Source organism: Agelaius tricolor, unplaced genomic scaffold (genome assembly GCF_023055355.1).
Source record: "Agelaius tricolor isolate 1412-34295 unplaced genomic scaffold, bAgeTri1.0.p SCAF_35, whole genome shotgun sequence".
Lineage (NCBI taxonomy): Eukaryota > Metazoa > Chordata > Aves > Passeriformes > Icteridae > Agelaius > Agelaius tricolor.
The window spans coordinates 5,679,614-5,702,653 of NW_027269295.1; the positions used below are offsets into that span (position 1 = coordinate 5,679,614).

Below are 23,040 nucleotides of genomic sequence, written 5' to 3' on the forward strand. Positions count from 1 at the left end.
TTGTCACGAAGCTTTCTTTGTTGCTTAATTTTACAGCTAAATTGGCTGAGACACAGGGGGTCAAGTAAGCTGCTGGGTATCAGAGAACATGCCTTGGGCAGAAGAAGAGCTCAGGATCCTCTTGGCTCTCAGCCGTTTGCTATCACTGCTACAGCACTCCTTTACTGACACATTTCAGTAAAAGCTCTCAGTACAGCCTTACAGAACATTAAATATTAAACTCTGGCCTCTTTGCCCAAGTACATGCTCAGTTTAGGTATGAATAGCAATAGCCCTCACCAGTCTACTTCTATTAACATTGATGGGGTGGCTTCGGGGTATCCCACGCTCAACAGCAATGGAGCCAAGTCTGCTTGGAACTTTTCCCCCCCATGCTTTAAGTCACCTGTGTAAAACATACATGGTTTTTTATAACCCTAAAAACAGATAGTGGGAAGCCACAGTGTAACAGTTCAGCTCTTGGAAGCTAAAAACCTGTGCAAAATGACGGAAAAAGTAATAAAAGAGATACTCAGAGAACTTAATTCAGGGTGGAAAGTAAAGGTTCTTCAACGAAGAACTTCCTCACTCCCCTCTTGGATGTCTATTAAGAGACCAGTGTTTCATAGAATCACAGAATGGTTTGTGTTGGAAGGGACCTTGAAGATGATCTTGTTCCATACCCCTGCCATGGGGAGAGACCTTCCTCTAGACCAGGTTGCTCAAAGCCCTGTCCAACCTGGCCTTGAAGACTTCCAGGGATGGGGAAAATTAAATTGGGGTACACTGCAGCACCAGTCTGTTTCATCTCTTCCAGCTGGGCTGTAAAATACATCCAACAAAGATCCATCCTAGGAATCTGGACTATACAGCTTCCTATGAGAGTTTCTTCTAGCACCTCCTAGAGCACACAAGGCAACCATACTATCAGCCCATGTCCTGAGGTGACATGTCCTGTGCAGCACTGTCACCTCTGCTGAAAGCAGCACTCAAGCCTTACCTACCCCAGAGAGAAGAGAAAAGGCTTCACTGCAAGAAGAAACAGACCCTGGCTGCAATCTGAACATTGAGATTGAGAGAAGCCACTTGTAAGAGGGAGACAAAATGGGTGTTAAGAGAAGAGAGCCCTGCCTGTCCTCCATGGGATAGCACCAGCTAGCAATACGCTAACAGGTCCAAATGCTGTAAGCAGGCAGTGCTTAGAAAGCCACAGCACACACAGCATAGGTTTGTAGAGCATCCCAAAGAGATTTTTAAAGACAAATATTCAACATTAATATTTACACATTGCTCTTTTCCATGACTTCTTAAAGCAGTTCAAGAAAAGGTGTCACCAGAAGCGAAGAACTGGGACTCAGAGGGGCAGGTCTGCCAAGCCTCAAGGTCTCTGTCAACCCCAACAGAGTCAGGACAGAACAGAATCCAAGCTATTTTAAGATTAGCACAACCCCAAGAAACCTTTTTTGAGACAGTTTCAGAATATCTGCAAGGCAAATTGGAAATGCCTCGCATCAGAAGTATTCTCAGGTGATGAAAGTAAACCCAGAAGGGGAGCAGGGGAGAGAAGTCTCTGTTTGACATGTTGCTTGGTGGGGATATATTCTGATCCAAGACCTTTGCTTACACCAAGTCTTGCTTTTACTGCTCAGATTAAAAAAAAAAAAAAAAAAAAAGGACAGGAAGCATGCACAGAATTCAGATGTGTGAAGCAATTGATAGCTGTTGGATGAAACGGTGAAATCACACAGAATACAATGCCACAGGCATAACTGGCAAGACTAAGAGCCAAATCAGGTTTAACAGTTATGAGACTTGAGGTTCTAACATAGAAGCAAACCAGTCAGTTACAAACCTTTTTTTACTCTTCTCTCTCTTGTTCCTTTATTCTAATTGGGACCTTAACTCCACTCTTTTCTCTTTAAATAAAAAACCAAGTTATGTTAAACCATGACACCTCTCCACTAAGGACTGCCACTCTATCCTAGAGCAATGCACAAACCCCAACAGACTAAAGAAACCTTTGACTAAAAAGTGATGTAGGTCAAGGGCCCAAAGCAAATGGAAGTTGACACCAACTTGTCTTATTAACAAGTATTCTGGAGTTTGTGACTAATCTCTTTCAACTTTCTCTCCCAACACTGCTCAACACAGCCTCCCCTCAAATCAGTTCATAGCTCCTGTGTCAGAAAGCTGTGAACACAGAGAGATGGACTGAGGATGTAATAATTAAGGAACAGGTGTCTGCTGCAAATGAGAATGCTCCAGAACCAATTGGCAAAACAGCCCCTCAAACCATAGCAAGGATTGACACAAAATCATCGAGCACCAAAGCAGCTGGGTCTGAAACCCAGATTTGTCTCACCCACTGAGGAAAGGAGACACGTCAAGGTGGATTTGGGGCTCAGCTGCTGAAAAGCATCCTGAGGTACTGGAAGAACCTGAGTGTTCTTCACTTTTTGCAGAGCACCTTAAACAACCAAATCCATTCAGCAAGGTTTTAAACTCTCCTCCTCTCTGGCCATTACTGCTTAACTCATGGGGAAGAGATACAAGTTGCGCTTGAATGGTTGAATGTCCCCCCCATCCTTTAGGATGATCAATGTCTTCTGTTCTCAACCAGATCCTGGTCCAAAAGAGCCAAGTGAGAGATTAATTCTAATGCAACAGAAATTTATTCCCTTCTCCATTTGACACCCATTAGTGGTCAAAGATGAATATCCATGGATCAATACAAACAATGCTAAGACCTGCAATGAGATGAGGTTGCCTTGCTTTGCAGGAATTTGTGCCAACCACTGTTAAGGAAGGGAAGCTACAGAACACACTGGACTGCTTGGAAGAAGAAAGCCTGAGCAGAACTGAACATTAAACATCCAGATCAACATCACTTTGAAGTGAAACTGTGTGCAGCTCAACAGGATTGAACACAGGGCAGGAAAAAGGGGCCAGTTTCTCACCAACAGCCAGGACATGAGGACAAGGACTCAGTCCCTGGATTAGAGCTAATCTCACCATCAACCATCAGGAGTCCCAAGGCCAGGAACTCTATTTAAAAACACATCCCCAAAAGGATGAGAAGAGACCACAGTGCTTAGCAGGAGAGTGTCTACTTCCTCTACCTTGCTGTGCCAGACACCTCAATCCTCTTCCAACCCATTAAGTTAATTAGTTTCATAACTTCTCCCTAAGGAAAAAGTAAGCCCAAATAAGTACCTCAGACATATCCCTAAACTTTCTATCTGATGTTTTCCAAGCTTCAGTCTCTCCCAGAGGGAAATAATTCACAAAGTACTTCGTTACACATGTAATTTAAACAATCTAAAACCTACATAGAAAACTGTACCAGTCGGCCCTGTCGGAAGTCAAATATACAGAGGCCTGGCACATGAAAAAACCCTCCCAAATTTTCCAGTTCACCTCTTGAGTCAGCTGAGGTATTTTCTAGGAGTTTATCATCCTCTCCCTAAGATTCAGCAAATAAACCGATCCAAGGCAGAATGGGCATAGTCTACTTTGATTAAGATTTTTCTGCTAGTGAAATGGTTTATTAGAAACAAGCAGGCATAGGGGGCTGATTCATTACTAAACTGAAACAAGGTAAAGGAATGCTTCTTTCAGCCAAGGAGGAGAACTGAATCTATTAAATGCTGTCTAAATTCACAGGATGGCAGAGAGAAACCATTACAGTGCTTTGGCACAGGGCTGGCTATTAAGAATGATTCCCTCATTTCCCTCCAAGCTCCTCCATTAAATGGAAAGGCCAGGTAAATCACCAGGCTCATAGTGGAGGGTATGTGGAATCCACACACAGCAAGTAAATGTAAAATTATTTATTTTTTCTTCCTTTGTCCTGCTAAAAAACAGCATGAAAATCCAGCACACTAAGGACTAAAAAAGACTGTGGTTTTGTTGCTTTTACTGACATTTCCAGTCAAAAAAAATGAGAAACCAGTGAGGGCAGAAGAAAGAACAGCAGCTTGTCACCCTGAATTACACTCTTCCCTGCAGGCTAGTAGGAGCCACAAGCAGCACACCAGCTTGCTCAACCCCTGGGAGGGTCTTCAAATCCATTCCTCCCACCAAGCCAAACCACAGCAACACAGGCACCAAGGTTTGGGATCTTCCCTGAGCTGTAACTCAGCTGATAGCACTTTCCCAGCCTCTGCACCTGTCAGCTCTCGGTATCTCAAAATGAAAAAGCAGGCTGGTCAACTCGAGTCTTCTTGCCACAGGGGAACTAACTAGGGCTTACCGTTGCCTGGAATATATTTTTATATATATTTATATATTTCTAAAAGTATATTTTATTAAAGCTCTTATGTTAAAACTTGGTTACGTAACCTTGTTTATTGGATTATCTTCTAAAAGCAAGAGTAAGATCAAGCGTTAATAGGACATCTGGTTGGTTTTTATCAGCTTAGTTGCAGCCAAGAGGACCACCAAGACAGCTCTTAACCACTAAGTGATGGCCAGCTAATGCCAGGAGCCTTTCAGACCATACAAACATGCTTTAAGCCAGTCAGAGGGCTGTTTGACCAAACGGGGTCTTTATTGACCTGAAGGGTCTATCCATCACTCTGAACCAGTACAGTTCAATAGCTTTCATCTGCTACTCAGCATGTGGCTTTTACAGCAGCAGCCAATATAGCTCAGGAAGCACAATTAGCATCCAAAATGTGTCTGATTCATGTATTAGATACAGTGGTTACAGCATTATGGCTAGTGCCTGCATACATTTGCAAGAGGACCATCTGAAAAACCAGCCTCATTCATAACTGTCATCAGAACTTGCTTGTTTTCATGCTACACAAACTCATCTGTAAGAATTGCATCTGTTTTTGGTGCTTGCCAAGTAGCAAATTAAAAACAGTAGCTATTGCTTCTTATTGATTCAGAGCCTTGAAACTTTCAGAAAGATTGTGTGGAAGCAGGGTATGTACCTGAGCAAATTGAGACCATGACTGTTAAATGCAACAAATGTGCCAGAAGCAGTGCAAAAAGTGCAAGAGTTTTTGAATAAAATAATTTGTGCAGCACAGGGCTATCATACCAATGAGAAGTTACTAAGTTTCAAATAACAGATGATCCCTCAGTTTTAATGTGAAGATGGAGGTGTTGTAGCGCTCACTCCTTAGATATCCATCTCCCTTTGAGCCCCCAGCCACCCTACCTTTTCCCTTCCTCCTTCCTGCTTTTTACACCCTCATTCAAACCTACAACCCACCCCAAACCATATAATTCCTTGGAGTTCTTGCTCCCCTTTGACAGAAGTGACAACATCTCAGACAAACTTCACTTTAGGATGGTATCAAGCTCCATCTCTGCAGATACTGATGTTTAGATTTCACAGCTGTTGAGCAATGGTACCACTGCCTCACAAGACAGCACAGCAAATAACCCTGCTCTAAAGAGGGGTAAGCTAAGAGCTCATAAAAAAGTCACTGGTTTAAGAAAATGGATCACTCTCCTTGGTAGACTTTGACACTTTTGCAGGGAAGCCAAGGGTTGAGTGCTTGATACAGGACTGTGGGTACACAACATTTCCACAGCAAAGCCTGACACCAATAAGACACAGGCTTGACTGGACGAGCACTTCCCAAAGGAAGCTTTGCTTGATTCAGTGCTCAGATGCAAGGAAAGTCTCCTTGAGCATGGCAGGAAAAAGCAGACATTTCTTACATGCTGTCAGAAGTGGCAACTCTGACACTTGCTCTGCTTCCGCAAGACATCCCTGAGCTCAGAGCTATTTCACAACTCAGATGAGCACTAGAAGGGACAGATGAAACAATCCAACAAAACCAGACTACGCAAGTACAGAGAGCAAACAAGATGTCAGGGAACTGGGATACTCTGTTCCCACCTCAGGTGCTTTCCACTAGAGTGTGTCACATGTAGGGAAAAAGAAGTCCAAAAAGCAAACCTGCATTTATTGGCATGGGCGCAGGTCAGAGGTTTTTTATTCCTGGTTGGAAGGCTGAACCCAACCTATCACCTTTAGTAATTCCTTAAGAACTGGTGTTCTGTTCACATCCTCAGGGAATTTTTAGGGCTGACTTTGGAGAGAAATGTTAAATGCATGGTGCATTCCCCACTCTTGTTTGGAACTCCTAGATAAAGAAAACAGCTTCATGGCATTTCAGACCTACCTGCAGCTCCCCCAAGCACACACCTGCAGCCTCTGCAAGCTCTTCTGTACCCACTTCAAGTTGTAGCTACTGCAGTACTACCCCAAGGTGGGCTCCAGTTACTCCTGTCAGGGTCCCAGGGCTTTTCAGCTGAAACATCTTAAGGGAAAAGGATCTTGAGTGTGGTGTCCCCTCTGCCATCTCTCATCCCCTTCACTAGGGTAACAAGGCCATGTTTCTGTCCTACATGAGCTCATATCTCAAGCTACAGAGCCAGATGGCCCATCAGCAAGGGCGGCAATCCAAGCTTTCCCTGGTAAAGCTTTACCCCTTGCAGCGGACAGTACAAATATAAATACATGGAAAGAGTCTGATTGTTCGGGAAGGAGCTTTTTAGAGAGCTAAAAAAAAAAAAAGCTGAAAATCCACAGCCTCTCAAGGCTGGAGGCAGGGCTGCAGCAGGGGCCATGCTGATAGGCAGTAAGTTATCAGCAGACAAGCTGTTATGAAGCTCAAAGTTGGCTGAAAAGAGATAAACCAGCCACAGAACAAGGATTGCTCAAAGAAGTTGAGAGGCAAGAGGGATTTTAACCTCCAGATCCCCTGCAGAGTCAGGAAGTCACAATGGAGGGAGGCCACAGCCACCAGACAATCCACAAGGAATATTTATAGCTGAAGAAACAAGGGCAGTTATGCTTTGGGTACAGCAGGCAGCTGCCACAGCAGCTCCGGTAATTAACGTGCTGCTCTCGGGACACCTGGCAGAGCTCTACAGTCATAACTCACATCAGGCATATTCCTGGCACTGAGGAGCCCTCACCCACCTTCCTCCCCAGTTCCCTCAGGCAGGGAGGAGTTTTTCTCCAGGAATTAAGACCTTGGTTGCCACCAGGCTGGTTTTTGCCAGTGTAGCAAAGAGGCCTTTCACCCACAGCACCCTTTAAGCTGGATGTTGCCTCCTACAGTTCCTGTGCCACAGTGATCCTAATGCCTCATCCAAAATGGAAGACCTCCTCCAAGGGATGAAAATAAGTGCTTGTATCCCCAAAGATACCAACTTCAGTGGATCTGAATACTATCTAGAAGTTTTCAAAGGCTCTAGCTGAGAACCAGCATTTGATTCTAACTGCCCAGCCAGCAAAAAGGTGTAGTCATCCCAGCTCCTTAAGCTCTGATCTTGCTGGTGATCCAACACACCAAAAAGCAGCTGTGAAATGGGCAGCCTCCACATGCAGCTCTGGGAGGCCAAGGCAGAAGCAGCACATGGACAGCAAGGCAGCACTTGAGGGTGCTGCTCTCCTTTCCTCTCCCTGTCCTTACTCAGGGCCCCAGCCTGTTTCTGAAGCTGGTCAATCTCTGAGCACCAGGAACTTTCCACTTTGGAAAGAATACCCTGAAATACCAGTTCTTTTTCCACTTAATTTGAAGGAATTCAGGCACAAAGTGTTCTCAGAAAGTCATTAGGTGCAAGGATTCTGTTCCTGGCATACCTGGGGTGTGCAGGATCACAGCCAGCGGCAAGTTTACACTCTCTGGGGTAAATACACTTTCATTATCATTTTTCACAACAAGAGAGAGATAGAGGCCAGCAATAACGCCGAGGTGACTGGCATCTAATTTTTCATCATTGGAGTATTTATGGCACAGCCGTTTGCAGCATCTTGTAATCACTTTACCGCCTCCTTGACCCCTGGCTCCCCCTTATTCTGCATCTCCTAATTGCATCTGAACAAGCAGGAGGGAAGCAGCAAAGTGGATAGATGCAGGAGAGCTGAATGCTTGGGTTGTGATACTTGGAAGGACAGCAGAGGAGGTGCAGAGCCAAATTTGGCAGTACCCCCCACCACCAGCTTGCTCTGATCTCCCACAGCATATGAAAGTGGAGTTTTCCTCCTTCCTGACACTGGGTGACCTTGAGGAGTTGTTCTCTGCCTCCCTAGTTCATTAGCATGGTATGAGAGATTAATGAGTTTCCTCCAAGAAAGTGTGAGGGCATCATCTTTATACACAAATACAGCCCCGGATTTCTGCATATTTGTAGCCTCTCCCGGCAGGGCATTGGCAACTACAACAATATTTATATTGACTACAAAAGCCCCTGGGTTAGACAGCACAAAGCAAGGGAGATGTGGACCAGCATGACACGGATGCACAGAGGGCCCTGCAAACATGTCAAGCTACAAGCTGCCAGGGTTAGGAGGTACTTGGGTTCAGCAAGGATGAATGTTCCTGACGGCCACTAAGCCCTTGTCTGCCACAACACCAGCAGTGCTTTCACCACTAAGCCGTTATTTGTTCTCTTTACTTTTCTCCCCTACAAACTTCTCAGTTGAGTTTCTCAGGATTCTCCAGCTGCCTGGAGGATGTAGCTTCAGGGGCAGCAGCATCCTGCCCACTGTGTGATGCAGGAGTTGCCTGAAGGGAAGGAAAGTCTCTCACTTTAAAACTACTTAGGACAAAGGAAGAGATAAAGCCTTGTTGCCCAGGGCTACTGGGGTGTCTGTTCACTTCTAGCCTTCTTCCCTGCACAGTGCACACCAAACAGGTGCAACAGGCTTGGGAGACCAGCTCTGCCCCAGAGCATTATACCAACTTCAACTTACAAGATAAATCCCAGCTGCATTATTTGTATTTATAGTCCTGCTTACAGAAGCATGAGCTACGTGTGGGATTTGCTGATGTAGACCAAAAATCCACATTTTTGGACAAGAGTGTCAGTGATCTCACTCAGACATACAGTGCAATTTAGGATGGCATTAAGTTGCAGGCTTATTTAGGAGTAAAAAGATATATGGGTCTGTCCAGAGCTTTCCTCCACAGCTTCTGATAATGTTCATAGCAGCAGAACTGCACAGTTCTGCAGTCCTGATAATTTCTACCTGTATATTAAAGAATTAATGGTAATTTCAGGGGATGAGAGATGAAGACTGCTGTCTTACTAGATGAAAACAATGATGTGAATCAGGCAGGCAGCAAGGTCAGACCTCTGTTTAAAAACAAAGCTGGTGCTAAAGCACCAAACAGAATACTGGAAAATATGCTGTTGAGAAAAAGGCTTATATTGCATTTCCCAGGGGATTGTTTAGCTGACTTAACACATCTTCTTCAGCTCTGGTTCCTAGGATGCTGTCACAATCACTGCAGAAAGTAACACCGCACAGGGGAAATCTATTTATTACTTATTTTCTACCAATGTTCTGAAAACCTAAGATTTGTGGCTCTTCTGGAACAGTCTAGCCCAAGAAAGGAATTTTAAAAGGCCCTTTTTAAACCTTTACCACTCGGTGTAGGGAGTGGGTGATCACATATATTAGTTCTGACACCTGCCCTATTCGGGAGAGATTGGTCTCCAGTATCAGGAGAGAACAGTGTCAGCTTTGGTGCCTTGCTGCCCAAGTGAGCTGACTCCAAAGGACAGCTTTATTCAGGGAAAGCAGCAGCATGGACTCTCAGCCTTGGCAGGGTGGCTGTGCTGTGCAGCAGGGCTGTGGTTTGAGGCCAACATCACCTCTGGTGAGCTTCCAACTGCAGAATGTGCAGAAAAGCAAACAGAGATCTATGTAGTCACTTCTTCACCCAGTTTGTTTAGTTGGTTTGTTTCCAAGGTTCATGATCACCATCCAACACCACCTAAGTCAAACCAAGCACTAAAGTGTACAGGACATTCTTCCTTGGGGAAGCCAAGAGTGTCTGAGCTCACTGATGGCCCCTGCCCATTGCATCTCTTGCACCTTGCTTCTCTGAAGGGCTGGTAGTACCTGCAGCACACCTGGCCATGCATTCAAGCAGCACCACAGCACCCTTCCTTTCCAGACAGCCCTTGCCAGCCTGCTGAAGGTACCAGAGGGACACAATTGGTCCTTTGGAAAAGCTCAGCATCCAAGTGACAAGCACAACCCAAGCTCCACTTAGGAAAACACACTTCTCATTGTGAAGTGAACAGACAGCTCTGTACAGAAAACACATTCCAGTTCCCTGCACTATTGATTTCCCAGTGAAAAGAGACAAGCTAATCCATTAATGTTAGTTGCTTCAAAGTGTGGTCTTGCAGTTGCTTCAGTCTGGTCCCAAAGGCTGATTCTCTCACCCAGTGTTTGCCTTCTGGCTGGTATTTCTTTTACTCAAAATGCCATCAATTACAAGGAAGCAAGAAAAATCACCCATCAGAAGCTGAACTCCAGCTCTTAGGTCACTGGCACAACACGTTTATATTTCACTTCCACAACACCACACTCATCTGCCTCTCCTCCTGATGGCTCAGGATGAACCTCTGTTTCACAAGTCCAGTTATTATCCGAAGATCTCTTTGCATTCCCTTTGCATTAGGAAACTCAAGGAGTGTGGCAACCTCCAGTAAAGCCAGTTTATCTGTCACAGGCATATGATGAGCAAGCAATTGAAAGGATTTATTGATGAGTCCACAGAAGAAACGACCAGGATGAAGGAGGCAGGATTTATGCCATATTAACAAGGCTGTGTGCCAATTTCAACCTATTAGTTGCACAATAAAAAGAGCTGGGACTTGCCTTCACATCCCACATCCAGACACCATTTATTTTAGCAGAACTTGGCTCCTATCCCTCTTCAACCACTTCAGACCAAAGCAACAACTTAACTGACCTTACTTTTTGGAGGCTGAGTAGACAAGAGGCATGAGAAGACTCCAGTCAGCCTCTGAGACACGGCTTTTAGCCAGGGAAAGCTGTATTTCAGGGGCACCTGTAACAATTTGGCCTACTGATATTGATACTTAATGCAGCACTAATTCCTCTCATGTCACAGCAATGCTTCAAAACTCAGATGCCCTGTACACACAAAAATGGCACAATATTCTGGACTATTGAAAAGCTTTTTTTCTTATTTTGAAGGCTTTCAGAACCGCCTTTATGCACAGAAGTAGCAGCTGCCTTTTTTGTACATTTATTTATATTTCTATATCAGTATCATAGTAAACCACATCAAAGCATTTGTGGTAAGGAATATAATGCAATATTTTTGGCAAGAAGGTCTTACCATGAATAACTTCTTATAGGATATGCAGGGTGACAAGCTAATAGTGCCCCAGTCCTGCTGCATCCTTACTGCAAGCTGAAGTAACCTAGAACACAACAATGCTACAGTTTAAGCAATTTCTTTAAACAAGATAATGACTTCACACCATCAGGATAGACTACCACCAGCTTTCCTTCCTTTTTACTGGCTCACTTTGGGAGCCCAGGACAAGCGCCCCAAACCTTTTAGATTGATGTGCTGTGAAATCAGCCCTCCCTGGTCCAGCTCCTAACTCTGAGGCAGCTTTCTTCCCCACCACAGGTTCTCAAGGTCTATAGACATTAAGACCTGTAAGAATAAATATCCAGGAGACAGCAGCTGTGACCCATTTATTACTGAATGTTGCTGCAGGGCACAGCTGAGGAAGGCAGGGCAGAGGAAAAGCACTTGCTGCAAAGGGAACAGTGGGGAAAACCCAGGTGCCCTTGGAAGAAGCACTCTGCTTGCAGCACTGCTCCAGCTCTGTTGCTCCAGCTCCCAGTTGGAAACAGACAGCTTAGATCAAGCATGGATGTTCAAGTACTGCCATGAGGGCTTCTTTCATATCACTGCTGGGAGGCAAAATATAAAACAAAACAAAAACAAAAAAACAACAACAACAAAAACAAAAACCCCAAAAAACAAAAACAAAACAAAACACAAAAAAAAAAAAAAAAACACAAAAAAACAACCAAAAAAAAGAGAAACCAACAGAAGCCAACAATGGACTGAGAGGCCACAAGAGTATCATGTACCAAGCAAGCTGATAAAACTGCCCTAGTGCAGGTAAATGCATTTGGAAAGATCTATTTTGACAATAAAAATCTCAGATACCGTTACCCAGAGCAGGGCACAGGCAGAGCCAGGAAGGAGAAATGCCGTGGAGGGAAGCAGAGCACGTACAGCAGGCACACAAAGCCCAGCACTCCAGCCTGCAGCCGGAGCGGGCGGGGAAGGCAGCACCGCGCCGAGGCCGACAGGATCCACATCAACACTTACCAGTTCAGCCTTTGCATTTGCTGATTAAGTTCTGCCGGTCCTGAGCAATGGTACAACAGCACGTGTGTCTTCAGACCACCCCCTCCCCCCCTGCACAGCCTCCTGCAGCTGCAGCCCGGCCCCGCTCTGGTCACCGATCAGAGCATCGGGCCGGGGTGACATTGTCCCCTCCTGAAGAGGGACAGTAAGCGCCTGTGAGCCCGCTCATTTTATTCACTGCACAAGCACGTTTCCAACTGGGATAATCTCCATTAAACCATCTGCGCTCCCATCCTCGCCTGGCCTGCACCCGCTGGGCTGCCTGCGATACTGCAGCATCTGTGAACCGGCACAAGCGGATGCCACGTCCCTTTCCCAATCAGCTAAAAAAACCAACAGAGACTCAGACAGAACAGATGCACCTGGTGGCTTTGACGCTCTACCGAGCCAGGCTACCAGGAGTACCTGTGCCAGTGCCTCTTCTGAAAGGCACATGGCTCCCCTTGAGAATTCAAGCCATTTCCTTTCCATCGTGGGAAGACACCATGTCCCAGATTGCCAGAAGAGGAGGGCTGAGAACAGAGTAGAGGTTTCAGCCTCAACGGCTGCCCTGATGCAGAACAGAAGCATTGTTTGCCAGGTCATGAACACAGTTTGGATCAGACACTCTAAATAGCTGCTGATCCCTAGGATTTAATCTCTTCTTTATCTCAGTACCTGCTTTCTAGAAACAGGGACTATCATATCATTCCCACATGACTTCGACAGAAAGACAAGGAAGTGTTACAATGAAAGATCTGAAACTTAAATCTGCTGCACCGTCCCCATGACCTCCCCAGCATAGCCCGGTGGAACCTACAGAGAGCATGATAAAGCAGCTGCACTGAAGTGTGAATTCAGCACTGAGAGAACGTGACCCTCTCCTCAGCACTGCCAGAGACAGCCAAGGGACTTGGGAGTCACTCCAGCTGTTGAGGACGTGGCAGGGTGGTAACGGGTAGGAAGCAAAGATAGAAAGCCATCGATCTGCTTTAACTGTGATCACTGCCTGCCTTAAACAAGGTCACTGGGCTGCCCAACACACACTTTTCTTGGAAGAAAATTTGTCCTGCAGGGTCTTGCCCTCACAGGAGTGGAACAGCACAGCAAGGCTCACCCTTCAAACCTCCCAGGTCTTTTATGGTCCCAAAAAGGAGGCAAGTATTAGCAGCAGGTGATGGGACAGGAGCAAAAGTCTATTTACATATTTCGTGCACCTGCTGTCACTTATTTGTTTTGCAAGTTTTTATTTTCCAAAGCAATTTATAAACAAGAAGTGAGACAACCATTTGTTCAGACAAAGGTTAATAGGGGCCTAGCGGTCTCTGAAGACTCTGCAGACACATTTAGGTGTGAAATCTTGGAGCAGCAATAAAGATGCTGCACAGACAAGAAAGTCTCAAGAGAAGAATTTAATCTGTCTAAATATTCTCATTATGTACATAGTTTTCAGCTTCCATTCACAGTAATCAGAGCAGAGACAGCTTCCAGAAGCCTTTTTAGACAATAAGGCATGAAAAAGGATTTTTACGTCAGCCATTATTCCTCTCTTCATCCCCAGCTTGAAGAGTCAATGTTTGAAATGGTTTTTGTCGAAAAGAAGACACAGTGTTGGGAGAGAAAAAGTTGACAGGAGGAAGGCAGCACGGGTCTTTGGCAGACTGGTGGGACTTGGCACAAAGCAGCTCCCATTGGCACCATTTGTCCAGAAAACCTCAAATAGATTATTCTCCTCCAAAATAGGTTTTCTGTAGGGTCATGCACAGAGTGTGAAATATAACACTACTTCCAGAGAACTGCTTCACTGGAACAAGCAAGACATTTAGGTTACATCCACACATCTTCCTCCTAGATCACTTAAACCTAAATACAGTACTAAGATAAGGTAGGAAAACTAGAAGCAGCCATCTAGGACAAAAGGGCTGATCCAAAACTCAGCTGCTTTCTTTTGGGATCACAGTGTCCATCTGTCCCCTTGCCACAGGGGAACTTGTTTGCAAAAAGAGACCTTGTTTGTCCACTGAGACATGGAACCTGAATTATTCCATCAGGCAAGAATTCAAAATAGAAAGTTAAGAAAAGAGAATAGTTCTCTATGGGTATGATCTCCTGGGACCAAGAGAAGCTGTGCTCTTGATGCATCTCTCCTCTCCTCACTTTCATGTTGCATTTTCCCATTCAGACAGGCAGGTCTCAGCTTTTCTGGCATGTTCAAAACTCTACTTCTATACGCAAGAAGCTTGGACAAAATGTGTAGAGATAATTACAGTGCTTTACTACTAATTTTTTTTGCTTGAAGTCAAATGACTTCCTTGCCCTGTCTTCCCCTCCCCAGGTTTCTCTCAGAAAGTTTAAGAGCTCAACTGGTCACTAGTTGTCCACACTACAAACAGGACAGAGGGAAAATATTAACCAACATAGCCACTTTGGAGGCAGCCCAAACTCAAAGCCAGGGTCAGTACTGTGATCTGAGTGTTTTATAAATTATTACATCTCATCCCTCTCTAAAGAGGTCACCATCCTCTCTGTTTTCTGGAGAATGAAATCACACAGGTCAAACAGGGAGTGGGACCAGAAGAGCTGGAGGCAGAACAAGTTCCATTTTACTCCCTTCTTCACTCAGTAAGAAGCATTAGAGACTTTTAACAGAAAAGCAGAACTTAGAGATAAGGCTGACACCCAGAAGTATCCTGAAAATAGTGATTGTGAGAATTGACCCCCACCAGTAACCCACTACAGACTGGTCTGTTCTCCCACAAACAATCCCACCCTCCACCTAAGAGGGCGTAGAGAACAACACTGAAGCCTCATCCCAGTTACTGAGCAGAAAAGGATTAACCACTAGCAAAGACTTTGCAGATATTTGTTCTCCAAATCCACAAGACAAGCAGAGGGAAAAGCTCCTCTGAGAGTTATGTACACAGACTTCAAGTCTAATGCTTACAGAGTCTTAATTTTTTTAATTTTGCAAGTCCTAACAACAATTATCTTCATGAATTATAGACACAATATCTGAGAGACACAGGCAGTAATTAATGCATGTCTGCCTTTTCTGACTAGCTCCTTCTGCTGGGTCAGGGAGAGTTATTGAAATTCAGGAAGGAAATCTTCAATCTTCTAGAAGTTTTAAAGAAACAGACCAAGACAGAATTTAATAAAGCAATAATATTTCTCTTAAATAATTAACTAGTCTTTGACACTCACTAATATTTCTGAGGCCCAGCTCTTACTTTTGCAGTGACACTGGATGTGATCCACTGCATCTCCAAAATGTACTGACTCCAAAATTACCTCTGGATTTTTCTGCACACACATAGCCACCTTCATTCCTTTTACTTAAAATTCTCACTGAGACCCTTAACAGAAGCCACACTGTGCAGCACTAGCATCCTTCCCTCCTCCCATTTTCCCCTACCGACATCTGTCTCCAAATACGAGCGCTCAGCACTCCCCAGGCTCTAAAGAAGCCATGTTCATCATCCTCTGGGAAAAGCCCTGGGGTCAGAGTAGAACCCCAGCACAGCATTAGATGCAACAGACAATCCTGAACTAGACAAAGCTATTACTAAGGCAGCGTATACCACTGGATGTTGTCTAAGCTGGTTGTTTCCATCATCTTTCAAGTAGCAGATTCTCCTGTAGCACTAACAATTTTATTCACATAAAGGATGGACTCAATGATCCTTGTGAGTCCGTTCCTTCTAAAGCACTCAAGTGAGTTTAATATACTTCAGTATCTTGACAACAATTACCCCCAAGCAAATATTAATTAGCCAGCCACTGAAAAAACCAGTGAAGAAAAACCCAGCCTTTGGCAAAAATATCTCGCTTGCTTAAGCAATATAAAACTACACACCAAGATGGACAGGACTCAAACTCAAAACCATAAGAACCATTCTGATGGCCAACAAGTTCAAACACAGCCATGTCACCAAGAATAGGGAGAGGGTATTTTGGCAAAAAAGTCAGACTGAACCAAAAGTTTAATATTCTGTTGTTCACTTGAACTACATTATTTCTACAAGAAAAAAAACTCCCTGTGCACTAGAAGCAGAGTTTAAATGGCAACAGTGGTCATCCCAATTCCAGAAGCTCACCAGATACAGCCTGTAAGCATCAATCCTTCGAATTGGCCCCCAGCACTTGTCTGTGTCGTTGTACTTTGTGCTGTCTCCAACACTGCAAGAATGGTTGCCAGTGACACTGCTGGGAAAGGAGGGAGAAACAAAAGAGAATAATTAACTCCTAGCAGATGTCTTCCCCTCTCCTGCAAGAAAGAAGAATGAGAGGAGGCCAATCCTCCTCTCTGTCCCTGGTCACACTCACTTCCTTACATTTTCTGGACAGTGTAACACAGCAAGTTGCTGAGTACCAGAGGTTTAAAGGCAAATTCTTGGATTGCCTGCAGTTATTTGCAAGTTTTGCCATTTAATCATCAAGCTGGTGAGCTTAGATCTTTTATGGATCACTGAGGTTTTCCATTTTCAAGACTGAAGTACAAATCCAGACCAGATTTGATCAAACCAATCTATTTTATTATCTGTTTCTTTCAGAAAGGCACCACTCCCAGTCTAGAACTAAGTCCATGTACCATCATCATTCACTGGCCTCAGGCTTAGTAAGCATCGCACCCCTCAACTCTTACCCAAAGGGAGAGACAAGGCAACATGTTGCAGAGTATTGCAATCTAATTATGGAGCAACAAGTGTCATGTCTGCAAGTGCTGAAGCTGGAAATTCTGCACACCTGAGCACTTGTCTGGAATCAGGTCAGCTACTTTGCAGTCAGGCAGCAGGCACACAGGTGGGGAATACAAAACAACTTCACCACCCACCCACAAGAGATGAGCTGTCCTTGAGTCATTTCTCCACCCCATGCTCTGGAAAGTACAGCTGATCCTAGTCAGACTTATCACCCCATCAAACCCTAAGCCTGCCCTGTCCCCTGGCAGCACACAGCCCCTCAGGAGTAAGCACACTTACCAGGTCACCTGCATTAGGGAGACTGGCACCGCTGCTGCATAGATTGCCAGATCTCCATAGAGGTAGATAATTATGCAGAAATAGAAGAGGTTGACACCCACTGCAGAAAAAGAAAATATTGTCCAGATTCAGCAGAGTACACAGAGACTCTTGTTCTCTGCACTTCAAATATACAAAAAATTTAAGATCTTAAATCACCATTTGCCTCCATAGTTTCTGCAGCAAACTACCCAAGCTCAGGGAACTTACCAGGGAAGAGGAACTGATGGGGCATGAGGGGTCTCAGAGCTCCACTCTGCCACCTTCAACAGCTGGTACTGACACTAAATAAACCCTCTAATTCAAGCCCATCCTGCAGTCAAGACCAACAGGTCTCACATAAGTCACCTACAGACACAGCTGTCAGCTCTGAACAGCCACAGACAAACATCCGGGTGATGCTCTCAGACTCAGTGTGAGCACAGCTGGACAAAGTGAAATGCAGAGAGAATGTTTCTAGGCTCTGCTGATTCCAAATCCTCTGACTGCAAACCTGCAGGATCTTCACAATATGGACTTGTTGGGATCTAGCCCTTCAGAGCTCAGATTCCAATGGGCTGAAATGGCGCTGCTTTGGGAGATTGCCTACCACTGGCAACTTGAGCCAAGGTACAATCCTGCAAAGCTTTAAAACTGTTTCTGTATCCCACTTACACTGTTTCTGCCCCTACTCATTTTTTGTGATAATTTTTTTCTGCTTTTTTAAAAGTTATTTTTAATTTAAAGCTTGCCCTGCGTTCACCAATGAGATTAAAAGAAAATCTTACACAAATTAACTGGGTGCACAGAACAGTCTTACTGAGGCACAAGAAGACACCACTGTGAAGAGCTAAAATCTAAAGGGATAAAGAAATCCTTGATGAGATTCCAGGTTTCTCTTTTTGCAAGCAAGTCTGTACAAATCTCACCAACAAGCAGGAAGATATTTTATTTCAGAGTCAGATGAGTTACAGAATAAAAGCCTCAAATTTATTTAATTTAGGAAGTTGACATTGAAGGAAAACAGCTCAAGAAACCTGCCCATAGTTTCAAGTTGTGATGCCACCTGATGCTTAATCCCAGTGCAGCTTGAGCAAACCTCACACTCACAGCTGTGACAACTATCAAACAAGAACAACACTACTGCAGGACTGAAGACTCATTCCTACAGTGCTTGGGTGCCTGAAAGCTTTGCCATGTTTTGCCATCCTACTACCCCTGGATCTCTGGATGTCAGGAAACATTATTAGGCATTCTCCTTTGTTTAAATAAATTATTCCATATGCTGAGCCTGCTTAGCATGAAAGGGGCTGTATCAGCTGCCCTGCTTCTGTACAGTAGCACTCTAAATGAGTGCTCTAGAGTTGTTCCTGGAGACAAATGGACTTGCTACAGAAACTGTCAGATCATTCTATATAGTTCTCCCATTGTTTTCTTGCTCTGTGAAAGATGTCTTCACAGTTAGGGAGTCTCTGCATTGTTCTGGAGACAGCAACAAACTACCAACCAGTCTTTTCCAACTTCCCATTAAGAGGGGTTGAAGGTTTTAAAAAATATCTAATACAGGACAGAAGCAGCAGAGACACAAAGCTGAGGACTACACAGACTCAGATAGACATTCTGTTTTGGGATCTGTGACTGGTGTCAGGACTCAGCTCCCCACCCCCCCCCCCCCCAAAATAAAGCTGACATGACCAGCTAAGCCTCAGCAACACCAGCCAGTACCCAGCAGCACCCCCATCCAATGCAGACCTCTCTATCTGCAGGAAGCACAGGTGACACTTCTCTCCAAGACAGGAAGACTTTAACATCAGTTATTTTATAAACTGCTGCTGACCCTCCCTGATCAATACTTTCATTACTTGGCACAAAACGAGGTGAAAAAAAAAAAAAAGCAATTACTTCCTGTGAGGAAATAGCGTGATAGATGTGCCTAGAATCTATTACTGCAATAAATGACTGCTCAGTTCCAGAAGAAAGCACCCAACATTAAAAAATAAAAAAATCAAATCAAGAAAAAAAGTAGTTTTTCAGAGCCAGATCTTTCAAAAGAGCACACAGTCTCTTCACATCCTAAACCTAAGTCAGCTCCCTTTAAGAAAGCAGACAATCTGAAATTGAGATTTATCCCCAGCTTACCTCCTAGGACTGCAGATTCAACTCCTGTCAGATTGTTGAAAATAAAAATCAGTCAAGGGAAAGGAGCAGAGAAGTCACTAGAAATCAGGGGTTTTGAGGTCTACTGCACAGCTTTCATCAGCCTTCCCTCTGGAGGCTGTAAAGCCCTCCATCACCTTGGGTTTGGATCCATACATTGTATATCATCAGTAAACACCCAGACATTTGCCAGCTGTGAAACCTCACAGGCTGGTGCTTGGAGCTGGGAATTCCCCAGTGTGGCCCAGTTTCTCAGCACTAAGTGGTCACCGAGCAGCTGCCTGCAGTTGCTGAAGGCCTTTCTGTGCAGCTGTGGGGAGGGAGCACCTCAGCAGGGACCTGCAGAGGGAAGTCTTTCACCTGTCTGTCTCTGCAGCCACTGGGGTGTCTCTGAATCAGTGACAGGGATGGAGCCTCACTGCTGAGCTCTGACACAGGGAAAGGAGCAAATGAATTACACCTGCCCCAGGTCCTTTACTGTGGGTACCTCACCCCCTCTGGAAGTCACAAGTAGGGTCAGGCCATGGCCTGCAGCTGTTCCAGCCACCTTCCTGCAGATGGATTCATCCCCTTGTGATGGGCTGAGCAGACCCTGGGGAGGATCCCTAACACAGAAATCAGATAACTCTGGCTAAAGCAACATTAAGAAGAGGGATTAAGATTTAAGAGTACTAAGCAGTTTATTTCACTTTGCTTGGAAGCTACATCAGTGCTGATGGAGAGAGGACACATATTCCCAGCACCCTCTACTGGCTGAGCACCAGAGAGGCCCAGAACCTGCCAGGCTCCTGGGGGTCCTTTCCAGCTCCCCTATGAAGCACTTGCAGAGAAGGGGCCTCCTGAAACTTGATGAGAATGCTGTGACTCCTGTGATGCCCATCCTCCATAGCCCAATCCTCAGCAATACAGCTAAACCCTGTTACATGATTGCTCTCAAAGCACTTCTCAAATATTACTCAGATGAGCATCAGGAGACAGGGATGTGTTCACCATATTTTACACACAGCAAAGCAAACAAGCAAGGAAACTTGCCTCAGGTCATAACAACTCAGTGGTACAGGCAAGACCAGGAACAAGATGTTTCTGACACACATCACTTCTCTGACTAAAAATGTGGCAGCCTAGTCCAAGGTGGATTATTTTGATAGTCCTAAGTGATTCAAATCTACAAAATCCCAGAAGAGGCATGCAGGAAAATTTAAAAGTTTTTTCAATTAACTTTAAAAGCAAAAAATAAAGTTCAAAGAATACTTGCTCCTTAAGCCCAGCTGTCCTTCAGAGGCAACAGCTTTACACTGGTACAACACCGATGTAATGTAGTGGAAAAAACCCAGCCTTCCATTACCTCTTTGCAAGCCAGCGACAAGGGAAAACATCACTTTCCACAAAAAATGGGGCCTGACAGGCTCAAAACTGCACAGCCGTGGTGTCTGATGATATTCTGGCTCTGCACAGCATTTCATTGTCCTGCTTTCCAGGTTTCAGAATCTTCATCACTGTGGTTTGCATTTCTATCACATGCAGGGATGTGATAGGATGGGGCTTTATTAGAGCAGGGTTACAAGACTGTTCCCTGGCATACAAAAGACATTTAAAAGCAAGAAGACAAGGCAGCTGCCTATCACATCCTCAGCAGGGACCTCTTCAGCAGTTTGTGTCCCAGCTCTCTTGATAATTCCCCAGATGCAGACAATTCCTAGAAGCTCCTATCAGAAGTCTCTCTCTTTCAGACTGCTATCTACAAGGCTCAGAGAAGCCTGAATGCTTTATTCGCAAATGCTACAACCAAAATGCAATTGGAAAACACTACAGCTGGGCTCTACAGCTTCAGAAAGTGGAGATCACAGAGGACACATGCAGTTCAGAGGTAGGTGAACTGCAGTCAGAAAAGGCACTTGCCTTTATCAAGGCTGCTCCCATAACCTGCATGTTTTGCTGGTTCCATGCCCAACACAGCAGGTTCTGGCCCACCTGGCCCATAAATACCTTTTGGAAACACCACACAGGAGGATGAATATAGTCCACACTGAGAAGGAACAGCACATCTAGGTGGAATTATCACAAACTTAAGATGCAAACCCACACTGAGAAGCATGCAAACTTACAGAACAGCTATACACACAACATACAGGAGGACCCAAAGGGATTTTTGAAAATGTTCATCGCTTACCTTTATTGAAGAACATGGAAGCCATCTGGCCCATTTCCACCCTCTCAGTGATTTCAAAGATATTGGCTGAGCCACGTCTCTCTGCAAGTTAAAAAGCAAGAAGTGTTTCAACCAGTCCCTCCAATAAGCCCTAAGGCCAGGTTACCTGGATACTTGGGAACCTCTAGCAGCAGTTTGAAGGACAGTATGTACAACTCCACAGCTGCAGAGTCACTGGGCCAATTACTCTGCTGAAGCTAGTCTAGGGTATTTGGAAAATAAGATGTTCTCATCTTATTGATGTAGAGGGAAAAGATCTCTATCAGGCTGCAGAAGGCAAACTGAATTCTCAATGAGTCTTATCTTACAGGTGCTGAGGACTTTGGGATGAGAGCATGTGGAAGTAAGGGTGAAATGGACAGAGGAGTCCACTGGAACACTGTCTGCAGAGAAGAGGCCTCATACCAGGGCAAGCATGAACCGGGTACTCACGAACTGACAGGATAGGCCGTGTCTCTGCTCGCTCGTAGCCATCTTGGAGGAGAACATCACTGTCAGACACTCCAGAGGAAGAATCTTCATCTTCATCATCCTCCTGGATGAAAAGATCACTGCTGAGATATCTGCTACCCACAGTACAGGCTGTGCCACCCCATGTCATGGTTACTTCCAGACACTCAAAGGAAGGTCCCAAACAGGAAGGGAGGACATGCAAGCAAAGGCAATACCAGGGAACCCAGAGGATGCTGTGGAGGGCAGAAGAGGACACTAGCAGAGCAGGCTGAAGTGAATGACATGTACCAGCCCCAGACCACACACACAGCAACACTGCCCAGCTCATGTAGTGATAAGTGGCACAAGGAAGTTGGAAACTTCAGGAAGATCTGCAGTGTTGCAGAACTGGGAGAAAAAAAATAATCCAAGTATATTTAGCTAGCACAAGCAGATCTAGTTCCTAACTCCATCCCACTAACACCAAGCCAGGGGTCTAAATCAGTGCAAACAATTATGCCTCCCTCTGATCCAGTAAAGCCACAAGTAAGTTTCACAGCAAGGACATAATTCAGAACTGCCCACAACCTGGGATACTGCCCAAGTAGCAGCAAGGACATCCCAGCCTGTCCCAGTTAAATGACCTGAGATCAGTAAGGATTTATAGTCCTCAGCACACTCCAAATAGCACCAATATATTGGCTGCCACCTCTCCACATTCACTGAGCAGCGCTTCTGGGCAAGGAGAGCGTGATCAGTAAGAAATGTGAACAGCACAAGAGATTTTTCAAAGCAGGAACAGAAAAGCCTGTCTTTAATGAGCAACCCCACAGGGAACTAACAGCTATATTTTATATGGCAAAGTTAAGTACAGTAGAAATTTATTTCCTTAGAGTTAGTAACAAGACAAGGCAAAGATGCAAGGGAATGCCAGAAAAATCCTACATGATAAAACAACAGGAGGAAAAGGAGAATTAAACCCCACACAAACCTTGCGTTTTTCCATTCTCTTCCATCTCAGCTGGGCATTTGCAGCAGCCATGGCTTCCACCACAAAGGTTGTAGTCATATAGCTACAGAGAGAAGAATT

The 23,040-nt window shown here is 44.8% G+C and overlaps 1 protein-coding gene across 4 annotated transcripts in view; it reads right to left on the reverse strand.

Annotated features, from left to right (window-relative positions):
* Positions 1-23,040, reverse strand: part of TMEM104 (transmembrane protein 104) — a 43,874-nt gene that overhangs the window by 15,518 nt on the left and 5,316 nt on the right. For 3 of the 4 annotated variants that reach the window (XM_071452584.1, XM_071452586.1, XM_071452585.1), the window contains exons 4-8: positions 22,942-23,023; positions 21,951-22,053; positions 21,480-21,560; positions 17,135-17,234; positions 16,250-16,358 (exon numbers count right to left, since the gene is read on the reverse strand). In XM_071452584.1, coding sequence (XP_071308685.1) covers positions 16,250-16,358; positions 17,135-17,234; positions 21,480-21,560; positions 21,951-22,053; positions 22,942-23,023 — 475 coding nt within the window. The remainder of the gene's footprint in view (positions 1-16,249; positions 16,359-17,134; positions 17,235-21,479; positions 21,561-21,950; positions 22,054-22,941; positions 23,024-23,040) is intronic. The other variant, XM_071452587.1, reaches the window with a different exon arrangement.